The sequence below is a fragment of the Lissotriton helveticus genome, chromosome 11, assembly GCF_964261635.1.
Source record: "Lissotriton helveticus chromosome 11, aLisHel1.1, whole genome shotgun sequence".
NCBI lineage: Eukaryota > Metazoa > Chordata > Amphibia > Caudata > Salamandridae > Lissotriton > Lissotriton helveticus.
This window is the reverse complement of record NC_136072.1, coordinates 1,123,197,297-1,123,216,921: the sequence shown is the minus strand read 5'-3', so window position 1 is coordinate 1,123,216,921 and position 19,625 is coordinate 1,123,197,297. Positions and strand designations below refer to the sequence as shown.

General features: G+C 45.5%; 2 protein-coding genes across 8 annotated transcripts in view; both read right to left on the bottom strand.

The window, feature by feature from the left end:
• LOC144792685 (immunoglobulin lambda-1 light chain-like) overlaps positions 1-19,625 on the bottom strand; it is a 381,648-nt gene that overhangs the window by 165,561 nt on the left and 196,462 nt on the right. The gene's annotated exons all lie outside the window — the stretch shown is intronic.
• The window catches only part of LOC144792683 (immunoglobulin lambda-1 light chain-like), a 289,530-nt gene that overhangs the window by 157,017 nt on the left and 112,888 nt on the right, over positions 1-19,625 (bottom strand). For 2 of the 7 annotated variants that reach the window (XM_078667837.1, XM_078667838.1), the window contains exon 2: positions 5,773-6,082. The exons of 3 other annotated variants lie outside the window; for them this stretch is intronic. In XM_078667837.1, the coding sequence (XP_078523963.1) occupies positions 5,773-6,082 (310 nt within the window). Of the gene's footprint in view, positions 1-5,772; positions 6,083-6,197; positions 6,336-19,625 lie in introns of those variants that run through there. 2 more of the 7 variants (XM_078667839.1, XM_078667840.1) reach the window with 2 other exon arrangements.

The following is a 19,625-nucleotide window of genomic DNA, read 5'->3' as shown; positions in this document are numbered from 1 at the left end:
TTGTATTTTCTTTTTAAGTTGAGCAGGTTCCTTGTCTTTGGACTTGGCGTGCTCTTCTGATCGTCCTCTTCTTTCCGATTTCTGCGAGGAAGTCTGAAAAGATTGAGAGGGACGTGTATCAATGTCTTGATATCTATCAGGTTTTTTAATATTATCCCTATTTCTAAGGTTATATCTATTCCCAGAGGGGTCACTCTGCGGTGACCTCTGTCTTTGGTTTGGAGATTTCTCTCTTCGCCTAGGAGACCTTCCTCTGGACTGGAATTTCTTTTCTTTAGGATTGGATTGTTTGTTTCCATCCCAGTTCTTTTTTGGTGAATTATTATTATTAAAAAATATTTTTTCTGGACTTGTAGTCAGTTGCGGTTTTACTGGTATTCCACCTAGACTATCTCTGCCTAGTTCTTCATAGGATTTTTCTATGATTCTGGCTATTTCAGCTGGTTGGTCTGCTATATCTGTCTCTTTTAACCTCTGGCGGATCGCCACGTTTGCTGCTTCACCTTTTATGTTGGCTAGTAATATAGCCGAAACCTGTTTGAAGTCTTTTAGTAATTTCATACCAAGAGTTAAAGCAGGTTCTGGACCGTATTCATCTTGAATTTGTTTTAGCACATCTGGTATCACCGAAATGGATGGGACACCGTGCGTTTTTGTTTAGATGGAAGCAAAGACTGTACCCCAAGTGTCACAGTCCTCAATGTGTGGTGCGATTCCCATTGGGAGACATATAGTCAGAATCCTGTGTTTTTCCAGCGGGGTGGTGTCAGGAAACACCGCCTCTATTTGGGTGATTTTCTGTGCCAACCAGAATGGTATTTGTTCCCGTTTAGCTGGAACTTTACCTAGGCAGGATTGGATGTTCTGTGGTGTAATTTTATTTGTGTTCCCCTGGTGAGGGGTCAGCTGTGGAAGTTTAATCGCTGGCTGAATTGTTGAAGTCCGCATTACATACTGAACTAATTGTCTATGAATTTTTAGTAGTTGTTTTAGCTGTATTAATAGCTCTGCTGCAGGCATTCTTTCGATGTCTGGATGTGGTGTGTATCCGGCTAAGACCGGCCACGTTGCTCCTGGTCTTCCTAAAGGACCGAGCCTTGTAATGTGATTGTTATGTATTAGGGCGCCATCAAATAAGAGCAAATGCTCTTGGAATTTGAGTGGTACTTCCGCCTCCTCGAAAGGAGTGTAAATGTCGGGTGGAACCTCTATTTTGTAATAGTGGAAGTACTTTGTTACAGCATTTGCTGCTGGAAAATGTATCCATGTATAGTATACCTCTGTCTGCCGATATTCATGTGCCTCAATTACGAATATAACTGTGCCACCTCTAGGTGTCAGTCCATTTTCTATAAGTTTTAAGGTTATAGATCTTCTTTTGCTGACCGGAATGAGTATTATATCCGCGTCTGCATCCTTTAGTGCAGTATCTGCTGCTGCTATTTCAGCTGCTAATCTAACTGCCTCTCTTTCTTCATCACTGTCTCCCATTTTACAGACAGGATGATATTATGTCTATTTGCAGATCAGGTTTCTTTATGGAACAAAGATTAGATGCACAATATTATGGAACTGTTTTTATCCTTCAACGTTGACTTGACCAAGAACCATACATCGGAGTTCCCTCCTGCGAGGTTTTGGAGGATATAACTTTTCACCCACTCCAGACGTCTTTGGAGTATTTGGGAAAAGGGGTCTGAGTGAGAGAGCACGACTGAGTTACTCTAAATGTCTTACGTTAGTTTTATCGCCCTTTCCAAACACGTTGGGCGCCATGTAGTGTAGCTCCTATCTTCCCAATAGGCTCTGCGCATTGGAATAGTACCTACAGCAGTAAAGGCCTAGGCCAGACGTTAACTAGGTCTACTACTGTCGATGCTAGACTTAATTTTTGGGTTTTGCCAGCTAAGCTCAGAGTTCGCTAGAAACTTTCTCGAATGTTCAAGGAAGGAATTAACTCCCCTGATTAGACAAGAAGGGATTTAGTTTCTGACAACCATAGAACATGACAACTTTGCTCTCCCCTAATCAAGAGTCAATCTCGAGAGTCGTGTGAGCACAAGGCAATTATTTTACTCAGTCAGTACGTGCATTCTTAGTCTCATCAGAATGTAGAGAAAAGGAAGAGACGGGCGTGTTCAATAAAAAGGTGTTATTTATTGATCAGTCTCTTTTCTCATACATGAGAAATGGATCGATATTATTGCAATACTTATAGTTAAGTAAAGTGCATACATTAAAAGCAATAGTATAAAATAATACTGTAAAAACATTGATATGGTTTCTGAGCCATATGATGTTTAAAATGATTAAAATATATTTACATACACATATACATTTGACTAAACGTACTCAACTGGTGTTTCTAAATACGCCTACCCCGTGTACCTGACCTAAGTCTAATGCGTGGGCGGGAATAGAAAGTTACAGTTTAAGTTAAGTTTGTTTTTGCCAAGTGAATAACTAAAGAATTCTCTGTGAGGGGTTATTCAGTTCTGTACCTGGAATTTAGGATGGATGAGGAATGGTATCTCTTTCTCTGCTCTCGATATTCCAGGCTGCCTGCGAGGGCTACCCGGAAGCGCCGGTGCTGGGTCTCTCGGCTTGAGATAGCAGCGCGTCTCTCAGCGCGTCAGGAAGGCGGGGCTGCTGCCAGCGGGGTCTGCTTCTGCTCTCGGCTTCGGCAAGTATGGCTGCTCCGTTTTGTCACCACGCGTGTGTTTGCATAGGGCAAGGTCGGCAATATTTATACCTTAAAGGTGCCGAGATTGACGTAAGGATGGACATAGGTACGTCAATAAAGATGTCATACGACTTGCTCGTTAGCACATTCTTTTGCAAAAGTTCTCTGTGAAATCAAAACAATGGCCGCACGGATTTTCCAGGTTGTCATAGGTTTGATTTGTTATGAGAACGTCGTATGCCTTATCAGGGGCTGGAGGAATGTCGCTTGTCTAATTAGATCTCAAGCGTTATGACCTAATCAGATAACACGTTCCTGTGCCGGAGTGTGACTGCGTCAGATAACGGTATCTGCATCATGGGGGATTTCTTGCCTCATGGGCTGACTGTTAGTTAACTTGATAGTTAGTTTAACCAGAATAGGGTCAGGAATAGGGGGACTGATTCAGAACCTATAGAAATACACGACAGTTTGACGCATCATAAAGTAGTGCGGAAGGTTAATATGCTGCTGCATAGAACGTGTACCATGCATGTTACAGAACTTTATTTTATGTGAATAACTCGGTGGGTTACTGCTTTTGTCACAGATACCCTTTTGTTACTTGCAAGTCATAAGTTACAATCGTAATATGAAGTGTCATCAAAGAGCTGCATGCAAACCGCATTTTATAGGTTAGAAAGCTATGTTTTCCCCAACTCTTTCATTACCCTAATGTTGCTAAGGTGTATCTTTCCGAGTGCGGAGCCTCCACACTTGTGGTGGAGATTACACACATAAGAATACAGGCAGTCATAAAGATTCTACCCGCAAATTCCTTTGCGAATTGCAAAAAAATCATAAAACTTCCCAAAACTGTAAGTTGACCTTTGAGAATCAGCCCCTGCCTTTGTGCTTCTCCAGACCAAACACTCTTAAAAATGACTGTCTACCAGTATGGATGACACGAGATTGCTACACCTTGACATCCTATGATCTTATGTTACATTTCCTATAGACTTATTTGCACATCTATGATACATTGTTTCTGTATAATGTTTGTGTGACGTAAAGTGCTCTGACATCCTACACGTGCATGAGTAGAGCTATAAAACAAATGAAATACATATGAGAGGGGTGCTATGGGGAAATGAGGGGCACTGCTGGAGGGTGGCAGTGAGGGAATCAGTGGGGAAGAAGGTCATTGGGGGGTGCCAGCTAAGATTGTTTCAGTGGTGCCACTAGTGTTAAAGCTGGGCATGTTTGTTAATATGGGTGTTCCAAGGCATTCTAAGGTGTAGTTAGCCTTGGAAGTTTGGGACAGTCCTCTAAATATCAATGCTTGTGGTTGTGGGCGTTGACGAACTGCTCACATTCCACTTTCCAGCCTGAAAAGGATGGGTTTCTATTCCTGCACAGTGCTGCCATGGATCCCTTGCCAGGGTGGGAAGAGGAATGAATCACATTCAGATTGGGTGAGGGGCAGGGAAAGGGGGTTCACCATGGGGAAACTCGTTTCACTGGCAGGGAGTCAAAAGGTGTGTTGTTTGTTGTGGACCCGTGCGGGAACTGGATCCCGGTGGGAATGTCACATGACTTTCCTAGAAATCCACATGGAAACCTGCCCCATGTGCAGCTTTTTGTGCAGATTCCTGGGAATGTCTGTGACTGTCAGAAAAGTAGTAAATCTACACTAACACATCGGTGTAAATCTACGAGTGCAGATTCACTAGTTTCTACTCAATTACTGTAATCGACCCCCATTGTTTGCGCGGTCCATCCTTCTTATGCCACAGGGACCTGACAATCTAGCAGCACCATGTATGTCACCGCAGGACACTCAGACTTTGCGGTGTGTGACGCTGTAGATCACTAGGCGGTCCTAGGTGTGTTACTGACTCGGCACTCATGCAACTGTGAGTCAACCCCAAGTATTACCCTAGGCACTCCAGCAGCCTCATATAAGTGACTCCCTATAGGAATCCCCCGTAAGTCACTAACAGGACATTCAATCAACCCAAAGTGATCACTAGAAGTATGTCACAGGAAGTATGTCACAGGCTGTATGTCACAGGAAGTATGTCACAGGAAGTATGTCACAGGCTGTATGTCACAGGAAGTATGTCACAAGAAGTATGTCACAGGAAGTATGTCACAGGCTGCATGTCACAGTAAGTATGTCACATGCTGTATGTCACAGGAAGTATGTCACGGGAAGTATGCCACTAGAAGTATGTCACAGGAAGTATGTCACAGGCTGTATGTCACAGGAAGTATGTCACAAGAAGTATGTCACAGGAAGTATGTCACAGGCTGTATGTCACAGTAAGTATGTCACAGGAAGTATGTCACAGGAACTATGTCACAGGAAGTATGTCACAGGCTGTATGTCACAGGAAGTATGTCACAGGAAGTATGTCACAGGAAGTATGTCACAGGCTGTATGTCACAGTAAGTATGTCACAGGAAGTATGTCACAGGCTGTATGTCACAGGAAGTATGTCACAGGAAGTATGTCACAGGCTGTATGTCACAGGAAGTATGTCACAGGAAGTATGTCACAGGAAGTATGTCACAGGCTGTATGTCACAGTAAGTATGTCACAGGAAGTATGTCACAGGAAGTATGTCACAGACTGTATGTCACAGTAAGTATGTCACAGGAAGTATGTCACAGGCTGTATGTCACAGTAAGTATGTCACAGGAAATATGTCACAGGCTCTATGTCACAGGCTGTATGTCACAGGAAGTATGTCACAGGAAGTATGTCACAGGCTGTATGTCACAGGCTGTATGTCACAGGTAGTATGTTACATGAAATATGTCACGCGAAGGTTGTTAAGGTAGTGTTAGAAACGTGATTTAACAGAAACGAATTCAGTCCGTGACTACTCACTAGTTACTTTAAGATAGTTGTCGGTATGTTACTGACGTATGACCTTAGAGCCCTAAAGTACTGAACACCCGAGAGAGTGACGTATGGAACCCATAGGACCCTGGCTCACATAATCCCCTAACCAGCAGCAGCTGCAGGGAGGGGTGAGGGCGCCGCTCTGTGGCACCGTCAGGGCGGGTTTCAGTCTCACTTCCCCGTTGCTCTGGGTCACTGTGCAGCATCAGTACCGTCGCTGGAGCTGTCCCAGATCTGACAGTGATAGACGGCATCGTCCTCCGCCAGGGCCCCGGTGATGGATAATGTGGCCCTGTCACCAGCGTTGGTGCCAGAGAATCGCTCTGGGATCCCCGAGGGTCCGTCATCATCCTCATACAGGACCAGTCTGGGGGCCCCGCCCGGCCTCTGCTGGTACCAGTGCACATACATGTCTTCAATACCATTGGCAGCGCAGGTGAGGGCAGCGGTTCCTCCCGGAGACACAGACACCGAGGGCGGCTGAGTCAGAACCCACTGAGCAACAGAACCTGGAATGAAAGGAGGAATGAGGACTAACAGCATCACGTGACAAGGAGAGAAGTGAATACTATACATGATCTATATATCTTAGATCAGCTAACAGAGTCTCAATACACAACGCACCTGTGTAGAGCGCGCTGAGCGCGAGGAGGAGGGGAGCCCGGGACATGGTGACGCGTATGCAGAGCTCTGGTCTCTGATGCAGACTGGTCCGGACGGCGCTTTAAAGCGCCGGCGGGGCTGGGGCAGCGCCCTGCATGCAAATCCAATCACAGCTCTCTGACTGCTGATGACAGCTATCCTCACACTTAACCAGTGCCGCGCTGTTCTTATACAGTTTCATGTTTTGAAGTCATTTAAATGTGTTCATAGCTCATTCCGTCTGGAGTCCTGCCCTCGAGGTGTTCTATGCTCCCAGCATCCTTTTTCTCAGCCTCCCTACCTCTCTCGCCATCACACAATCACCAGATATGCTTTGCCTGCTCACATCCACAAGTTCTAGTTGAGTTGGGACTTCTGGTTTCTAGTGAATCTGGTTGCCAATACGGGCATCTGGACTTCTAATGTATCAATGAAGATTCCAGGTCAGTCCAGTTGCAGCTTCAAGCTGGTGATGCGTATTTTACGGCGTCCGTTGGTTTCAGATGGTGATTTCATTAAATAATCAGTAACCCTCTTGTTTCTTTCTCTTGGCCATGTATAGTCCACGGCCCCACACCCACGGATCGAATCTGCATTCTTTACAAAGAAACTAGTTGTTGCCATTAAACTGGAAAATCCCACCAGGGCTCAAGTAGTAATCTATGCTGCCCCGCAATAGCCCAGAAACATTTCATACCTGAGCCCCTCCTGAACGTGTAGCACAAATAAAAGAAGGAGATCGTGATTTTATAGATGTATAAAAAGATAAACTAATCGCACCTATAATAGTCATTGAACGGATCCATCTTGTGTCTCAGACTCAAACTAGTTAGCTGTTCTTCGTGATGTAGAAGCGTTGCTAACATGGCAATAGTTTTTATTCTAATAGAGTAGACTGCCATCAAGTGGCCGTAAGTGGAACACCCTCTCCACTCTTTATAGATGTTCAGGTATTACATGAATGTACATTCTTTTTATTTGGAAAATACCCTTCAAAATGAATAGGTATAACAGGTCCATGATAAAAAAATCATGCATGCAATTGTAACATCCAAAGTGAAAAAGGAAACAACATACCACCCTGAATCAGGGCAGGAAGGGGATAGAAAACTGGGCCGGGCACCAAAATAAAAGCGCCCCCCATTAGTGAATTATATAGCTAGAAACGTGTCCCAGGTTTGCAAATTATGGCTGTTTTGAACTTGTAAAACGCTTTTTACGTGTTTTGCAGGGTGTGGAAGCCTGACTGGATTTGATCTTGCTGCAGGGAATGTTTGTTTTATTATTAGGGAGATCACTAGCAAACACTGGCTCAGCACACTATAGAGAGATGTATGACGCTACAACGCGTACCGTCACAACGCGTTCCTTTACAACGCGTCCCTTACAACGCAAGTCGTTACAACGACTTACGTTGGGGGCAAGGATTTAGAATAGTATAATTTACTATTCTAACACCAGTCCCAGTGGACACTAGGGAAGGTGTTGGAATAGTAAATATACTATTCTTAATCCTGTAGCGCCCTCCAGCGCAAGTCGTGGTTACGACTGGTGTTGTAACAGATGCGTTCTAAAAGCCACGCGGAGTAAAATCCGCGTGGTAAAGGATGTTTCCCCTATAGAGTAGTCCAGTTGACATTTTAAAGTGGTGGGCGTAAAAATATTGTCGTACTACACTAAGGAGAGCGAGCGTAGCCTGAACAACCTACAGGGGGTTCAGGGGGATTTTGAAAAAAGAGTTGACAAATGGTGCATTTTCAAGCAAATTTGAGGAAGCAGGAAGGTTAATAATGCAATACGATTGAATTTGATGACAACCTTTCAATTTGATTGAAATTGATGACAACCTTTGCCCCAGTAAGATTCTCGAATAGAACCGAAGTGCCTGGAGAGAGTTTTACAACACATGCTCATCTGGGACACAGTCATACAATTGTCTCACCAAGCCTGGAAATAACTGCAAGCACTGGGGTAGGTGAAGGGGGTAACACGATTATAGATAGAATTGTGCACATGCATTGTAATTTCAATTAAGAAATAAACCACAACAGTGTATAAATATACATTGAAGCAACCTACACCCTTAATGTGTTCAGAGGATGGGTATATTTGAGAATTTCCAAACCTATATTTTAAAGAATCCAACACATTAACCACTGATTTGCTAGAAAGTCATCTGTCGACATGTATTTGTTTTACTAGGTGGTTACCTTCTTATGACTCTTCATCTGAATACTTAAAAAAAAATCACAAATACAGGCTCGTGAAGCATTGTCATAGATATCATGAAGAGCACAGAAAACTGATATATGTGAAAAAGGCATATTCAACCCGTCTGTTTGTGAATGCAAAAACATTGAGGGATGATTTTATTTTAGGTTATCTGTATATTGTTTTGCAGGGAAACTGATCCTCTGTATGCTGCATTGGGGAAACATCCTTTACAACACAACTTTTACCACGCAGTGCCTTTACGACGCAACTTTTACAACGCAAACCATTACAATGCATTGCGCTGGGGGGCGCTCTAGGATAGGGAATAGGTTTAATTTACTATCCAACACCTTCCCTACTATCCACGGGGACTGGAGTTGGAATAGTAAATTAAACTATTCACTATCCAGCGCCCCAAAGCACTACGCATTGTAAAAACCGCGTTGTAAAGGCATGCGTGGTAAAAGCATGCGTTGTAATGTCATACATCCGCTGCGTTGTGGTGTAGTTGGTATATGTAGGTGTGGATAACAGAGTGTAGTTCTAGAGTGTTGAGAGAGTGAGAGACGAGGAGCAGGCAAGCAAGACGGTTGAGATAGGTGGTCGGCTCTTGGGCTCTTTATATATGTAACTTGTGGATGCATTCTTTATCCTGCCATCTGTATCATTGTCTACAGTCAAAACCTCTGTCTTTACTCTTGCACTACGACTGCATTATTTATGGCTGTTTTCTTAAACAGAAACCCATGGCCAGATGCAGCCTGCCAGACGCAATTAGATTTCCTTCTCTGGGCCACCTCCAACCACTTAGACTGTTTTAGGCCCCAATTTCAACCAAAGAGCAAATCACATTTCTGGCGCAAACTTCGCTGCATTCAAAATGAAATTACAAGTTTAGCTTAATTTGGTTCGATCACATTCCTGCAGAAAAAAATCAAGCCGCAAGACTGTAGCTTACAGAGCAAAACTCTTTTAGAATAACCTGCCATCACTATCTCCATGAGTTAAATAGTCCAGTGCCTGGCCTCTCATTGCACACACTGCAAAACTTACCTGCTTAACTTTGCAGTGCGCACTGCACTCCTCTACAGCATGGATCAATTCACTAAAGAAATTAGTTGCCCCTGGAAATGGCAGTTTACTCGAAGCACAGAGCTGGAAGCTCGGCACTGGAGTATGAAATTAAAACCTGGTCAGGCACACTACGCAGACTTCAGCGTTAAACTTCCTGCCTTCATCATCCGAAGGCTGGTCGACTCGAGAATCTTCCTTCTGCCCGTGCCCACCACTGAGCCTGTAGAGCCACAGGCCTGTGTGCAATCAGTGAACTAGACCGTCCATACGCCCTGTCTAGCCACAGGTTCTCTAACCAACAGAAGAATAAGGAATAAGGCAAACCCTCTAATGTGCTTTTTAGGTCTCAGCCAGCGATGGCTGCGCTTGCGCAGTCTCGCTGGCAAGACTTAATGAGATAGAGAGAACATCACTAGCGAGGTTAAGCCCCGCCTCTCTTCTCCATTGTCTGCCTCCTAAATGGTGGTCAGCCATTGGAGAAGAGGTCCTAGTGACGTTCTTCTTTCTCTTTAAGCCCCATCCTTTTCAGATTGGGTTCCTTGACTTACTGCTGAAGTAAAAGGTTTCTTATCTTCTTTATGGATCCAGATGGCCCCATAAAGAAGATAAGGAACCTTTTACCCCAGCAGGAAGTCCGGGCGCCCAGTCTGAAAAGGACGGGGCTTGAAGACAAATGGTGAGCGCTTGTTTTAATTTAATTTCGTGGCTGCCAATGCTTGTTAGTGATCCGACCCCCAATGCCTAGGTTTTGTCAGCCTCAACAGTGGCCTCCTCCCAAGAAAACTCCTGTGGGTTGAATTGTTTTTTTTAATTTTTATTTTTTATTAAAGTTTTATTATAGCAAAAGACAAAAGGTGCAATCAGCAACCAAAAGGAAAAAACAGAAACAAAGGAATACACAATAATTCTTCAGCAATATTCCAGGACCCAATTGATAAAATGTCTACTAGATTTCAATAAACTCTGCAGCACATTACATAAGTCCAGAATAAATTGAATCCCTTCCAACAAAACAGCTACAAAAGCAATACAAATGAAATTAAAAGCAACAAACACACATCTTTGGTATGGTACAATCCTGGGTTGTGCAATTGTATTTCAACAATGCCTAATCCTGTGCTCACTATATGACTTGCCCCACCGATCCCTCTTCTAGCACAATATCAGTCGCTTTTAGCTAGCAAGTAAGTCTGCAGTGGTCCCCAAATGTCTGTAGGCTTCGAGGTCGTCGGCAGCTCCTCCGCATAGGTTTCCAAATTATCTCTGCAGTACACCAAGTCTTTTATCCACATATCAATTTTTGGTCTGCGCCTACCCCCCCATGAGATCGCCACTCTCCGTGCCGCCAGTAATAAAGTCAGTCGCACAAACTTGCCACGTATTCCCTTGATTTGAGGCACACAACAGAGCAGGCATATGAGTGGGGTATATCTACTTTAAATTATCCACCACCGCTTGCCAAAATGCAAACACGCTCTGACATCCCCATGACAAATGCATAAAATCTGCGTTCCCTTGCCCACAACGCACGCATTGATCGGATGCACCCAGGCCATATCTGTGCAATTGTGCAGGAGTATAATACACTTCATGTATGTATTTAAAGTGTATTATTCGCAAGTTCCCATTCATGTTGATATTCCCTGTTAAGCCACATACGTATTTCCAATCCGCTTTCGAGATCGGGTCAGGCAGACACTCATTCCATCTTTCCCAGCTCTCGTCAGATGCACCCACACTTTCATCTTTAATCATCTTATAGAGCTTGGAAATTAGCTGCTTGTTAGTCGGTGTGATAATTGCATACTGCAGAGACAAAAGCATGGGGGGCTCGCACGGGTAAGTGGTGTAATGCACCCTGACCGACTGTTGCAAGCGATGCATTGCAAACCTGAATAGTAATGACTGGTTACTGATATACTATAAATCGGCCTGTGTGACAAAAGAGCCATCCTGATAAATATCAAGCATGCGCCGGAGTCCGGCTTCATGAAGCAGCCGCATAGAAGCTGCTTCATGTGTTACAGACATGGCAGCATGATGTTCCAGGAACATGTGTGGCGCATGCAGCGGTAACATTCGCGTTAGTTGCCCTATCTTCTGCCAGGCGGAAATAGTGGCATCCACCGAGTTTATTTCTATTCTCGGAATGCCGTGCGCCCTGTGGGCGACTACGCTGTGTAATGGAACCAGTGCCGCGTCCCCTTCTTCCACTGCAACATGAGGAGTATACGCATGTGACCCATACCAATAGAACACATATTGGGCTTGAGCGCTCAATAATATGCATAAAAGTCCGGTGCCCCAAACCCGCCTCTCTGATACCTCTCAGTAAGGACCAACCATTTGACACGGGCGTGCTTGCCTCCCCACACTAGTCGGAGTAGCTGCCCACGGAGATTTCCGAAGAATCCCAAAGTCAGTGCTACTGGGATATTAAGGAAAAGGTAAAGGAACCGCGGCAGTACTATCATCTTGATAAGCGCAATGTGATCTGCAAGGGATAGCGCCAATGAGGTCTACACATCCACCTGACTCTCCAACTTCGTGTACGCTCTCCCGAAATTCTCCTGGACCACCATATTCGGATCTTGATGAACCCAGACACCAAGGTATTTCACTGGGTCCGTTGACCACATAAGTGGGAACTCCAAATCTGGTTGCACCGTGGCAGTTGTCAGCGGGATAATAAGAGACTTATCCCAATTAATACAAAGACCAGACAGACGGCTGAAACGAACATATTCCCGGAGGAGTTGCGCCAGATACCTGGAGGGTTCATGCACAAATAGTACCATGTCGTCTGCGTAAAGCTAAATGGCGACTGGTCGATAACTGAAGTTGAGCGCTGTCTCCCTGTGCCGCTGGCGAATGACACAAGCCAAGGGTTCCAATACTATTGCAAACAGAAGCGGTGAGAGAGGGCACCCTTGACGTGTGCCCCTCTCTATGGCAAATGGTTCAGTGGTCAGTCCCCCAACACGCACTATAGCTGTCGGTTCCGTATAAAGTACCGCTATCCACTGTAAAAACAAGGGCGGGAACCCCATGCGGGGGTAGACATAATAATACATATACGACCATTCCACTGAGTCAAACGCTTTAGCAGCATCCAGCAATACAGCCGCCGGTGACATTGTTGGTTCAAGCACATGGAACATGGAGAAAACGGTTCGTAAATTATGCGAAGTGGAACTCTCGGGTATAAAACCAGATTGATCGGGCAAAACCAGGCTTTGCATCAGGGGTTGTAGTCTGATCGCCAAAATCTTAGCCAGTATCTTGGCGTCAATATTGATCAGCGATAGTGGGTGATAAGACTCACACCTGTCTGGCAGCTTCTCTTTTTTAAGCAGTGTGATTATCAATGCCTGTCTGAGGGATGGTGGTAATTTCCCTGAGTCATGTGCTTCTGCGTACATCTCCAAGAGATGCGGCGCAAGAAGATCGGCATATTTCTTATAAAACTCTACAGTGAGGCCATCAGGTCCAGGTGCTTTACCATTTGACAACGCCGAGATTGCTGTTTTAACATCCTGCTCGACTATAGGCACACATAAGTTCTCCCTATGCACAACCGATAGCCAGGCACACGCCACATCCTCTAGATTGAACTCGAATTCGGTCTCCGAGGCAGACCCCCGCGATGTATTTAAATCAGTGTAAAAACCCTGAAACTGTTCCGCAATGGTATCTGAGTGATTATATTCCCTACCGTTGTCATCTACAATTCTATCTATGTGCGTCTGCTCTAGGCGTTCCTTAATTTTAAACGCCAACGTGCGACCTGGCAGTCCTCCCTATCCCCATAATGACAGGCGGTGTGTCAACGCGATAAATATTTGACCTCTGTGTCAGCCAACTCCTCGTAATCCTTCAGCAATTCCTGTATGCGTGCAAATTTCCCCTCCTCAGGTGCCTCGGTGTGTGCGCGTTGCAACTCACGTAGCTTATCCTCAGTGTTTTGCAACTGTGTCCTCAAATCCCTCAGTATGCCCGCCGAGGTGCTAATGCATACCCCTCGGATCGTAACCTTAAAGGCCTCCCAGAGTGTCGACGCCTCGTTTACAGTGCCCTTGTTAAGGGTGAAATATTGTTCTATTGCATCCCGTACTGCAGACTCATTTAGTGGAAAGTCCAATTGGTCGCATAGTGGGTCAAGCAGAGCCTCGGATCTCAGCCGCCACAAAAAGGGGCGATTTACAGCTGTCGGGATCACCATATCCAATTGCACCGAGCTATGATCAGACAGTGTCCTCGCTAAATTCCTTATATCCTCCACCCAATCCATAGTCTTCACCCCAATCAGCCAGTAGTCTAATCGTGACCAGCTCCCATGCGACGGCGTCGCGTGCGTACCCTCTCTCGCCTGCGGATTCCGCTCAAGCCAAATATCACACAGTCCGAACTCCTCCATGGCACAACCAATGCTCCTAGCTACTTTAGGGGTGCAGTGGGAGATAGGGCTAGATTTGTCCAGTGTTCAGGTACGTCTTCAAATCCCCCCATAGAATAGGAGCCTCCGGCCAATCTCTCAGCATACCATACATTCTGGAAAAACTGTTTGGGTCATCCACGATCGGGCCATACATATTAATTATAGTAATCAATTTGCCACTCATCCTGCCATGCACCATCGCACATCTGCCCTCCTCATCCACAAGCGTATGTAGCGGTTGAAAAGACACCCCTCTTTTAACCAGAATCATGACCCCTCTTGCATAGGAGGAATACGACGAAGTCAGTCCCGAGACTGTGGCGAACTGGGCGACATCGTTATCATGCCCAAAGTGCTCTGACATCCTACATTTTTAAAAGTAACCGGAAGTCATCAGTGTGGCTCCAGGTATATCACACAAAGTATGTCACAGGAAGTATGTCAAACAGCTCCAAGAAGAGACCCGACTGAATTGAGAAAAAAACGGCTGGCAAATAAAAAGCTACAAGGGGCGGTTAGAAAGATGGCCAAAGCCTGCATAGACATAAATACAAGGCTGTCACTGCAGAAGAGCTCACTGCTACTCTAGAAGAGGATGTGGCTAGAGTTCAAACTCAGACAGAGTCCCAGGGAACACAAATAGCAGACATCCAATGGAAGTTGGAAGACTTCGAAAACAGACAGCAGAGAAATAGTTTAAGAATTTTAGGCATCAAAGATGGAGTCAAGGGCAATGACATTCGGACCTCTATGCTGAATTTAATGAAGGGATCCTTTCCAGAACTCCAACTTCTGGAATTGGGACCTAGAAATTCAGCGGGTGCATCGCTTTCCATTGACTCTATAGAAGCCAGCTCAGTCATGCAACGGAGAAACCCAGAAGTCAAGAGCAATCATAATTCATTTTGGAAACTGTTTACTCCTTGAAGCAATGTTTTTAAAGGCACGCCCGATGCCAAACGGTCGTATGAAGCCCAGCCTTTCTTCGCAAGACCATATTTTTGTAACTTCATGGTAGAGAGATGTTGGAGGCTTAGACAATTGATCCAACTATGCTAGGCTCTGGGGGTCGAAGCATATTTGATGAACCCGGCTTGTCTGAAAATCGTATTCCAAAACACTACAAGAGTTTTTACCTCTGAAATTCAGCCAAAAGAGTACATTGATAAACTCGAATAGATAAGGCTGAGCAGCCCCTCTTCTTTTTTTTTTAGCAATATAACTATAGCTTTGTCTGCATGACTTTCTTGGTCAGAGTAAGAGGGAAAATAATGAGATATCTCTAAAAGAGATATAAAAAGGCGTTACGACCTGTTTGGTGGCGGGGGATATGGGGGGGGGAGAAGCAAAGGCAGGGTAGCGGTGTAGGGGTTCAGGTAAGGGGGAAGGTCACCAAGGGTGGTGGTCAATGGGGGTAAAAGAGAAAAACACCATTAGATGAGGAAACTAAAGAGGTTGGGGGAAAAAGGGAGAAAGTGTTGGAACAGCTTAAAACAGTGCAATCAGAATGCGAATTGCAACAGTAAATATATGTGCGCTGAACGACCGGGTGAAGCGACGGAAAATGAAAGAAGATCTGCAAATTTTGCATGCTGATATAGTGTGTCTGCCAGAAACACATGTCGAAGGAACCAGGAAAAATTGACTAAAGCAGTTAGGTTAGCAGCTTGTGGCATACACTACGCAAGGAACCAGAACAAGGGGGGGTGCTTATTTTGGCCCGGAAGGGGGGTATATAAAATGGTTACCAACAGATTTGGTCAATGGACAGTTGTGGAATGTTAATTCTCGGGGCTTAAATGTTCTCTGCTAATCTATGGCTCCATGGGTGATGATCCTGACATTTTTGATTTTCTTATTTCGGAGCTCACTGAATGGCCAATACCAATTATACTCTGCCATGACATGAATTTAAACAGCTTGGGTGGGCTATGGAATGAGAACTCCAGTTATTATACTGGTTAGAAAAAAAGTATTTCAAGCCCTCACTCAACTGATTCAAGATAATGGGCTTACAGATGTCTGGTCATACTTAAAGCCTCTTGAGGTGGGCAGTACATATTTGTCTGCCCCGCATAGAGCAGTAGTGTGCTTGGATTACTTCCTTGTATCACAACAACTGCTTGCGGCATGCAACATCAAGAAGTTCTCCACGGTTATGTCAGACCATAACCCCTTGGTCCTAGAAGTAGCTTGCACAGGGTTAGAAACACCAGAATACACCTGGACATTTGAGTGTGGTTTGTTGCAAGATTCTGAATATATAAGTCATATGAACAAATTGAGGGGAGAGTTTCTGGAGATTAATTGGGGATGTGCTGGTTGTCGAGTGGTATGGGATGCTTTTAAGGCCGGGGTTAGAGGGGGGACCGTGTGCTTTTCTCTGAATCAGAATAAGAAGTCATCCTAGTGCCCAAATAGGATTTATAGTACAATGGCAGACATTGAATAGGAACTTGGTCAGGGCCATAGCTAATGGCTTATGTATTGAGGGAATCCGGCAAAGACTCACCCTAGCAAAGGCAGCGGCTGGTGAAATGTCTGCAGCAAGAGCAGCAGATAAATACATGGCCTTGCAGCAAAACTGCTATGAATATAGTGAGCAAGTGGGGCATTTACCAGCCACATGGACAAGACAGAAGGTGGTTGGAGGGAGATTCTGCAGATTAAGAGTGAACTAGTGTCAGGCCCCGGGGATATACGGGAGGAATTCCATAGCTTTTATGAAAAACTATACGGAGAGGAGGTACATCCAGACATGAGGCATATAAAGGAGTACTTAGAGTCTCTTCAGATTGAGCAGTTTTTACAGGAAGATGCGGAATCCATTTTCAGGGGAAGTAATACAAATTACGTTAAAAGAACTACCCTCCAGTAAGGCTGTCGGTCTCGATCAAATTCCTCTAGAGTTCTATAACGTTATTTTTTTTTAGCACTGGGTGTGGACTTAATTGAAATAATGTGTCAAGTGCAGAAAGGGGAGGCTCCCCTGGACTCGTGGGCTTGGACTAACATTGTTATTTTTCCCAAAAAAGGGGAAACCTCCAAATGAGATGGGGCCTTAGAGGCCCATTAGCCTCATGAATAGCGAGGCAAAGGTCTTTTCAAAGAAATTGGCCAACCAGCTGAGCTGTATTATAGGGAAGGTGATATCCTCCAGGTAACAAGGTTTTATTCCAGGTAGGGGTATAGCTGATCATATACGCAGGGTAATCACTCTATTTGATGCTACATCAGTTTCCGGAGCCCCTTTAGCTCTTTTTCAATAAATCAATCAATCAATCAGGCATTTATAGAGCGTGCTACTCACCCGTGAGGCGCTGCGGGTGGGGGGGGGTGTAGGTTCCGGTCCATCGGGGGGGAGGGGGTTCAGCAAAGAGCCAGGTATTGAGGGGTTTTATGAAGATGGAAAGAGAAGTTGTCTTTCTAAGGTGGAGCGGAAGGGCGTTCCAGGTTTTGGCCACGAGGAAGGAGAAGAAGCGGCCTCATGATCTGGTTTTTCTGGTGCGTGGGACTAGGGGGTAAGAGAGCTGGGCTGATCGTAGGGTACTTTGGGGTGTGTGGAAATTGAGTCGACTGTTCAGGTATGCTGGTCCGGTGTCGTGGAGGGCATTGTGTGCATGGGTGAGCATCTTGAAGGTGACTCTTGCCTCGAGTGGGAGCCAGTGTAGTGTGCACAGGTGCTGTGAGATGTGGCAGAGTCTTGGCAGGTTGAGGATCAGTCTTGGGGCGGCGTTCTGGATGTTTTGTAGCTTGTGGTGAGGTTTTTGTTGATTCCGGCGTAGAGTGCGTTGCTGTAGTCGAGTCTGGTGATCAGGGCATGAGTAAACGTCTTTCTGTGTTTGAGGGTGACCATTCGAAGGTCTTACATAGGAGGCAGAGGGTGTGGAAGCAGGAGGACGAGATGGCATTGATCTGGCGGTCCATTTTGAGCTTGGAGTCCAGGATGATTCCCAGGTTGCATGCGTGGTCCGTGCGGGTGGGCGGGTTACCGAGGGCGGGGGGCCACCTGGTGTCACTCCATGCATTGGGGTTTGGGCCCATGATGAGTACTTCTGTCTTGTTGGTGTTTAGTTGTAGGCAGTTGTCTTTCATCCATTTGGTGACGGCTTCCATGCCTTCTCGAAAGTTGTGTCTGTTGGTGTTGGGTTCGTTGAATAGGAAGGGAATAAGTTGAGTGTCGTCTGCATATGACAAAATGTTGAGTCTGAAGGTTCTGACGATGTGGGCGAGTGGAGCCACGTAGACGTTGACGAGCATGGGGGTTAGAGAGGACCCCTGAGGGACTCCGCAGGTGGTTGGTGTAGGGTCCGAGAGAAAAGGGGGGAGTCTGACCCGCTGCGTTCTGCCGGAGATGATGGAGCGGATCCTGTCGAGGGCTTTGTCCTGGATCCTTGCATTGCGGAGTCTGAATATTAGGGTGCGGTGGGAGACTGTGTCGAATGCAGCTGAGAGGTCGAGGAGGATGAGGGCTACTGTTTCTCCTTTGTCCAGTAGGGTGCAGATGTCGTCTGTTGGGGCGAGGAAGGCGGTTTCCGTGCTGTGGTTTTTTCTGAAGCCGGAGTGGGGGGAGTTGAGGATGTTGTGCTCTTCGATTAATGTGGCGAGTTGGCCCTTGACGGCTTTCTTGTTCTGCTTGACGGAGAGAAAGTGTTTGATAGGGTCTCCTGGGAATACCTCTGGGCCACTCTAGAGAGGGTGAAGATAGAAAAGGGGTTATTGAGGCCATACAGGCACTTCACAGAGACCCTCGTGCCCGACTCCGATTAATGGGAGGTCAAACCGTTACTATCCATATCACACGAGGGACTAGGCAGGGGTGTCCTTGCTCTCCCCTTTTATTTGCGCTATATATAGACCACCTGATCTGCAAAATCGAAGTTAATGAAATAATAAAACCTATCTGGCTTCAAGGCCTTGATATCAAAATCCTGTTGATGCGGATGATCTTGCGGTTATAACACCTAACACTTATGAAGCCCTAAGGGAGATTGAGAATGAGGCAAAATACTTTGGGGTGGTAAGCATGGGCGAATTTTGCGAATTCGCGGTTCGCGAATTTGCGGATTTGCGAATTCGCGATCCGCAAAATCTGCGAACTTTCGCGAATTAGCGGATTTTTTTTTTTTTTTTGTGTTCGCAAAGGATTCTGCCAGTTCGCAAGGGTTTTTTTTCAGTTCGCAAACGCGAACTTACTTGTCGGGTCGCAACGGTCTCAACCATGTTGTTTCTACGTCTGGTTCATCACAGTACCCTCTGTTTCACCACTGCCACCCTCTGGTTCACCCATGCCACCATCTGGTACATCACTGCCACCCTCTGGTTCATCACTGTAGATTATGGGGGGGAAAGCACACCTGCCCTGCTTCAACTGACATGAATTAATTTGGGGTTGATTAATGTGTCACTGAATTTGAACTTCCAGTCTGGCACCTGCTTCCTTATCTGTAATTTGCTTTCTGTTGCAGTGCAATTTTTTTTCACAGGACCTTTGTGGCCTACTTGTAGCTATTCTATGAGCCTGCTGTGAGGGTCAGAGCAGGGTCATAGAATAGTTGCAAGTAGGCAACTGAACTCTGGAGGGGGCCCTCAGGAAGCACTACAGAGAATGGTTACTAATGATGAGTTTGAACTTTTGCACCTGCTGAGTGCTTTCAGTTTTGCAAAACTCGTTTTTCTGCAAT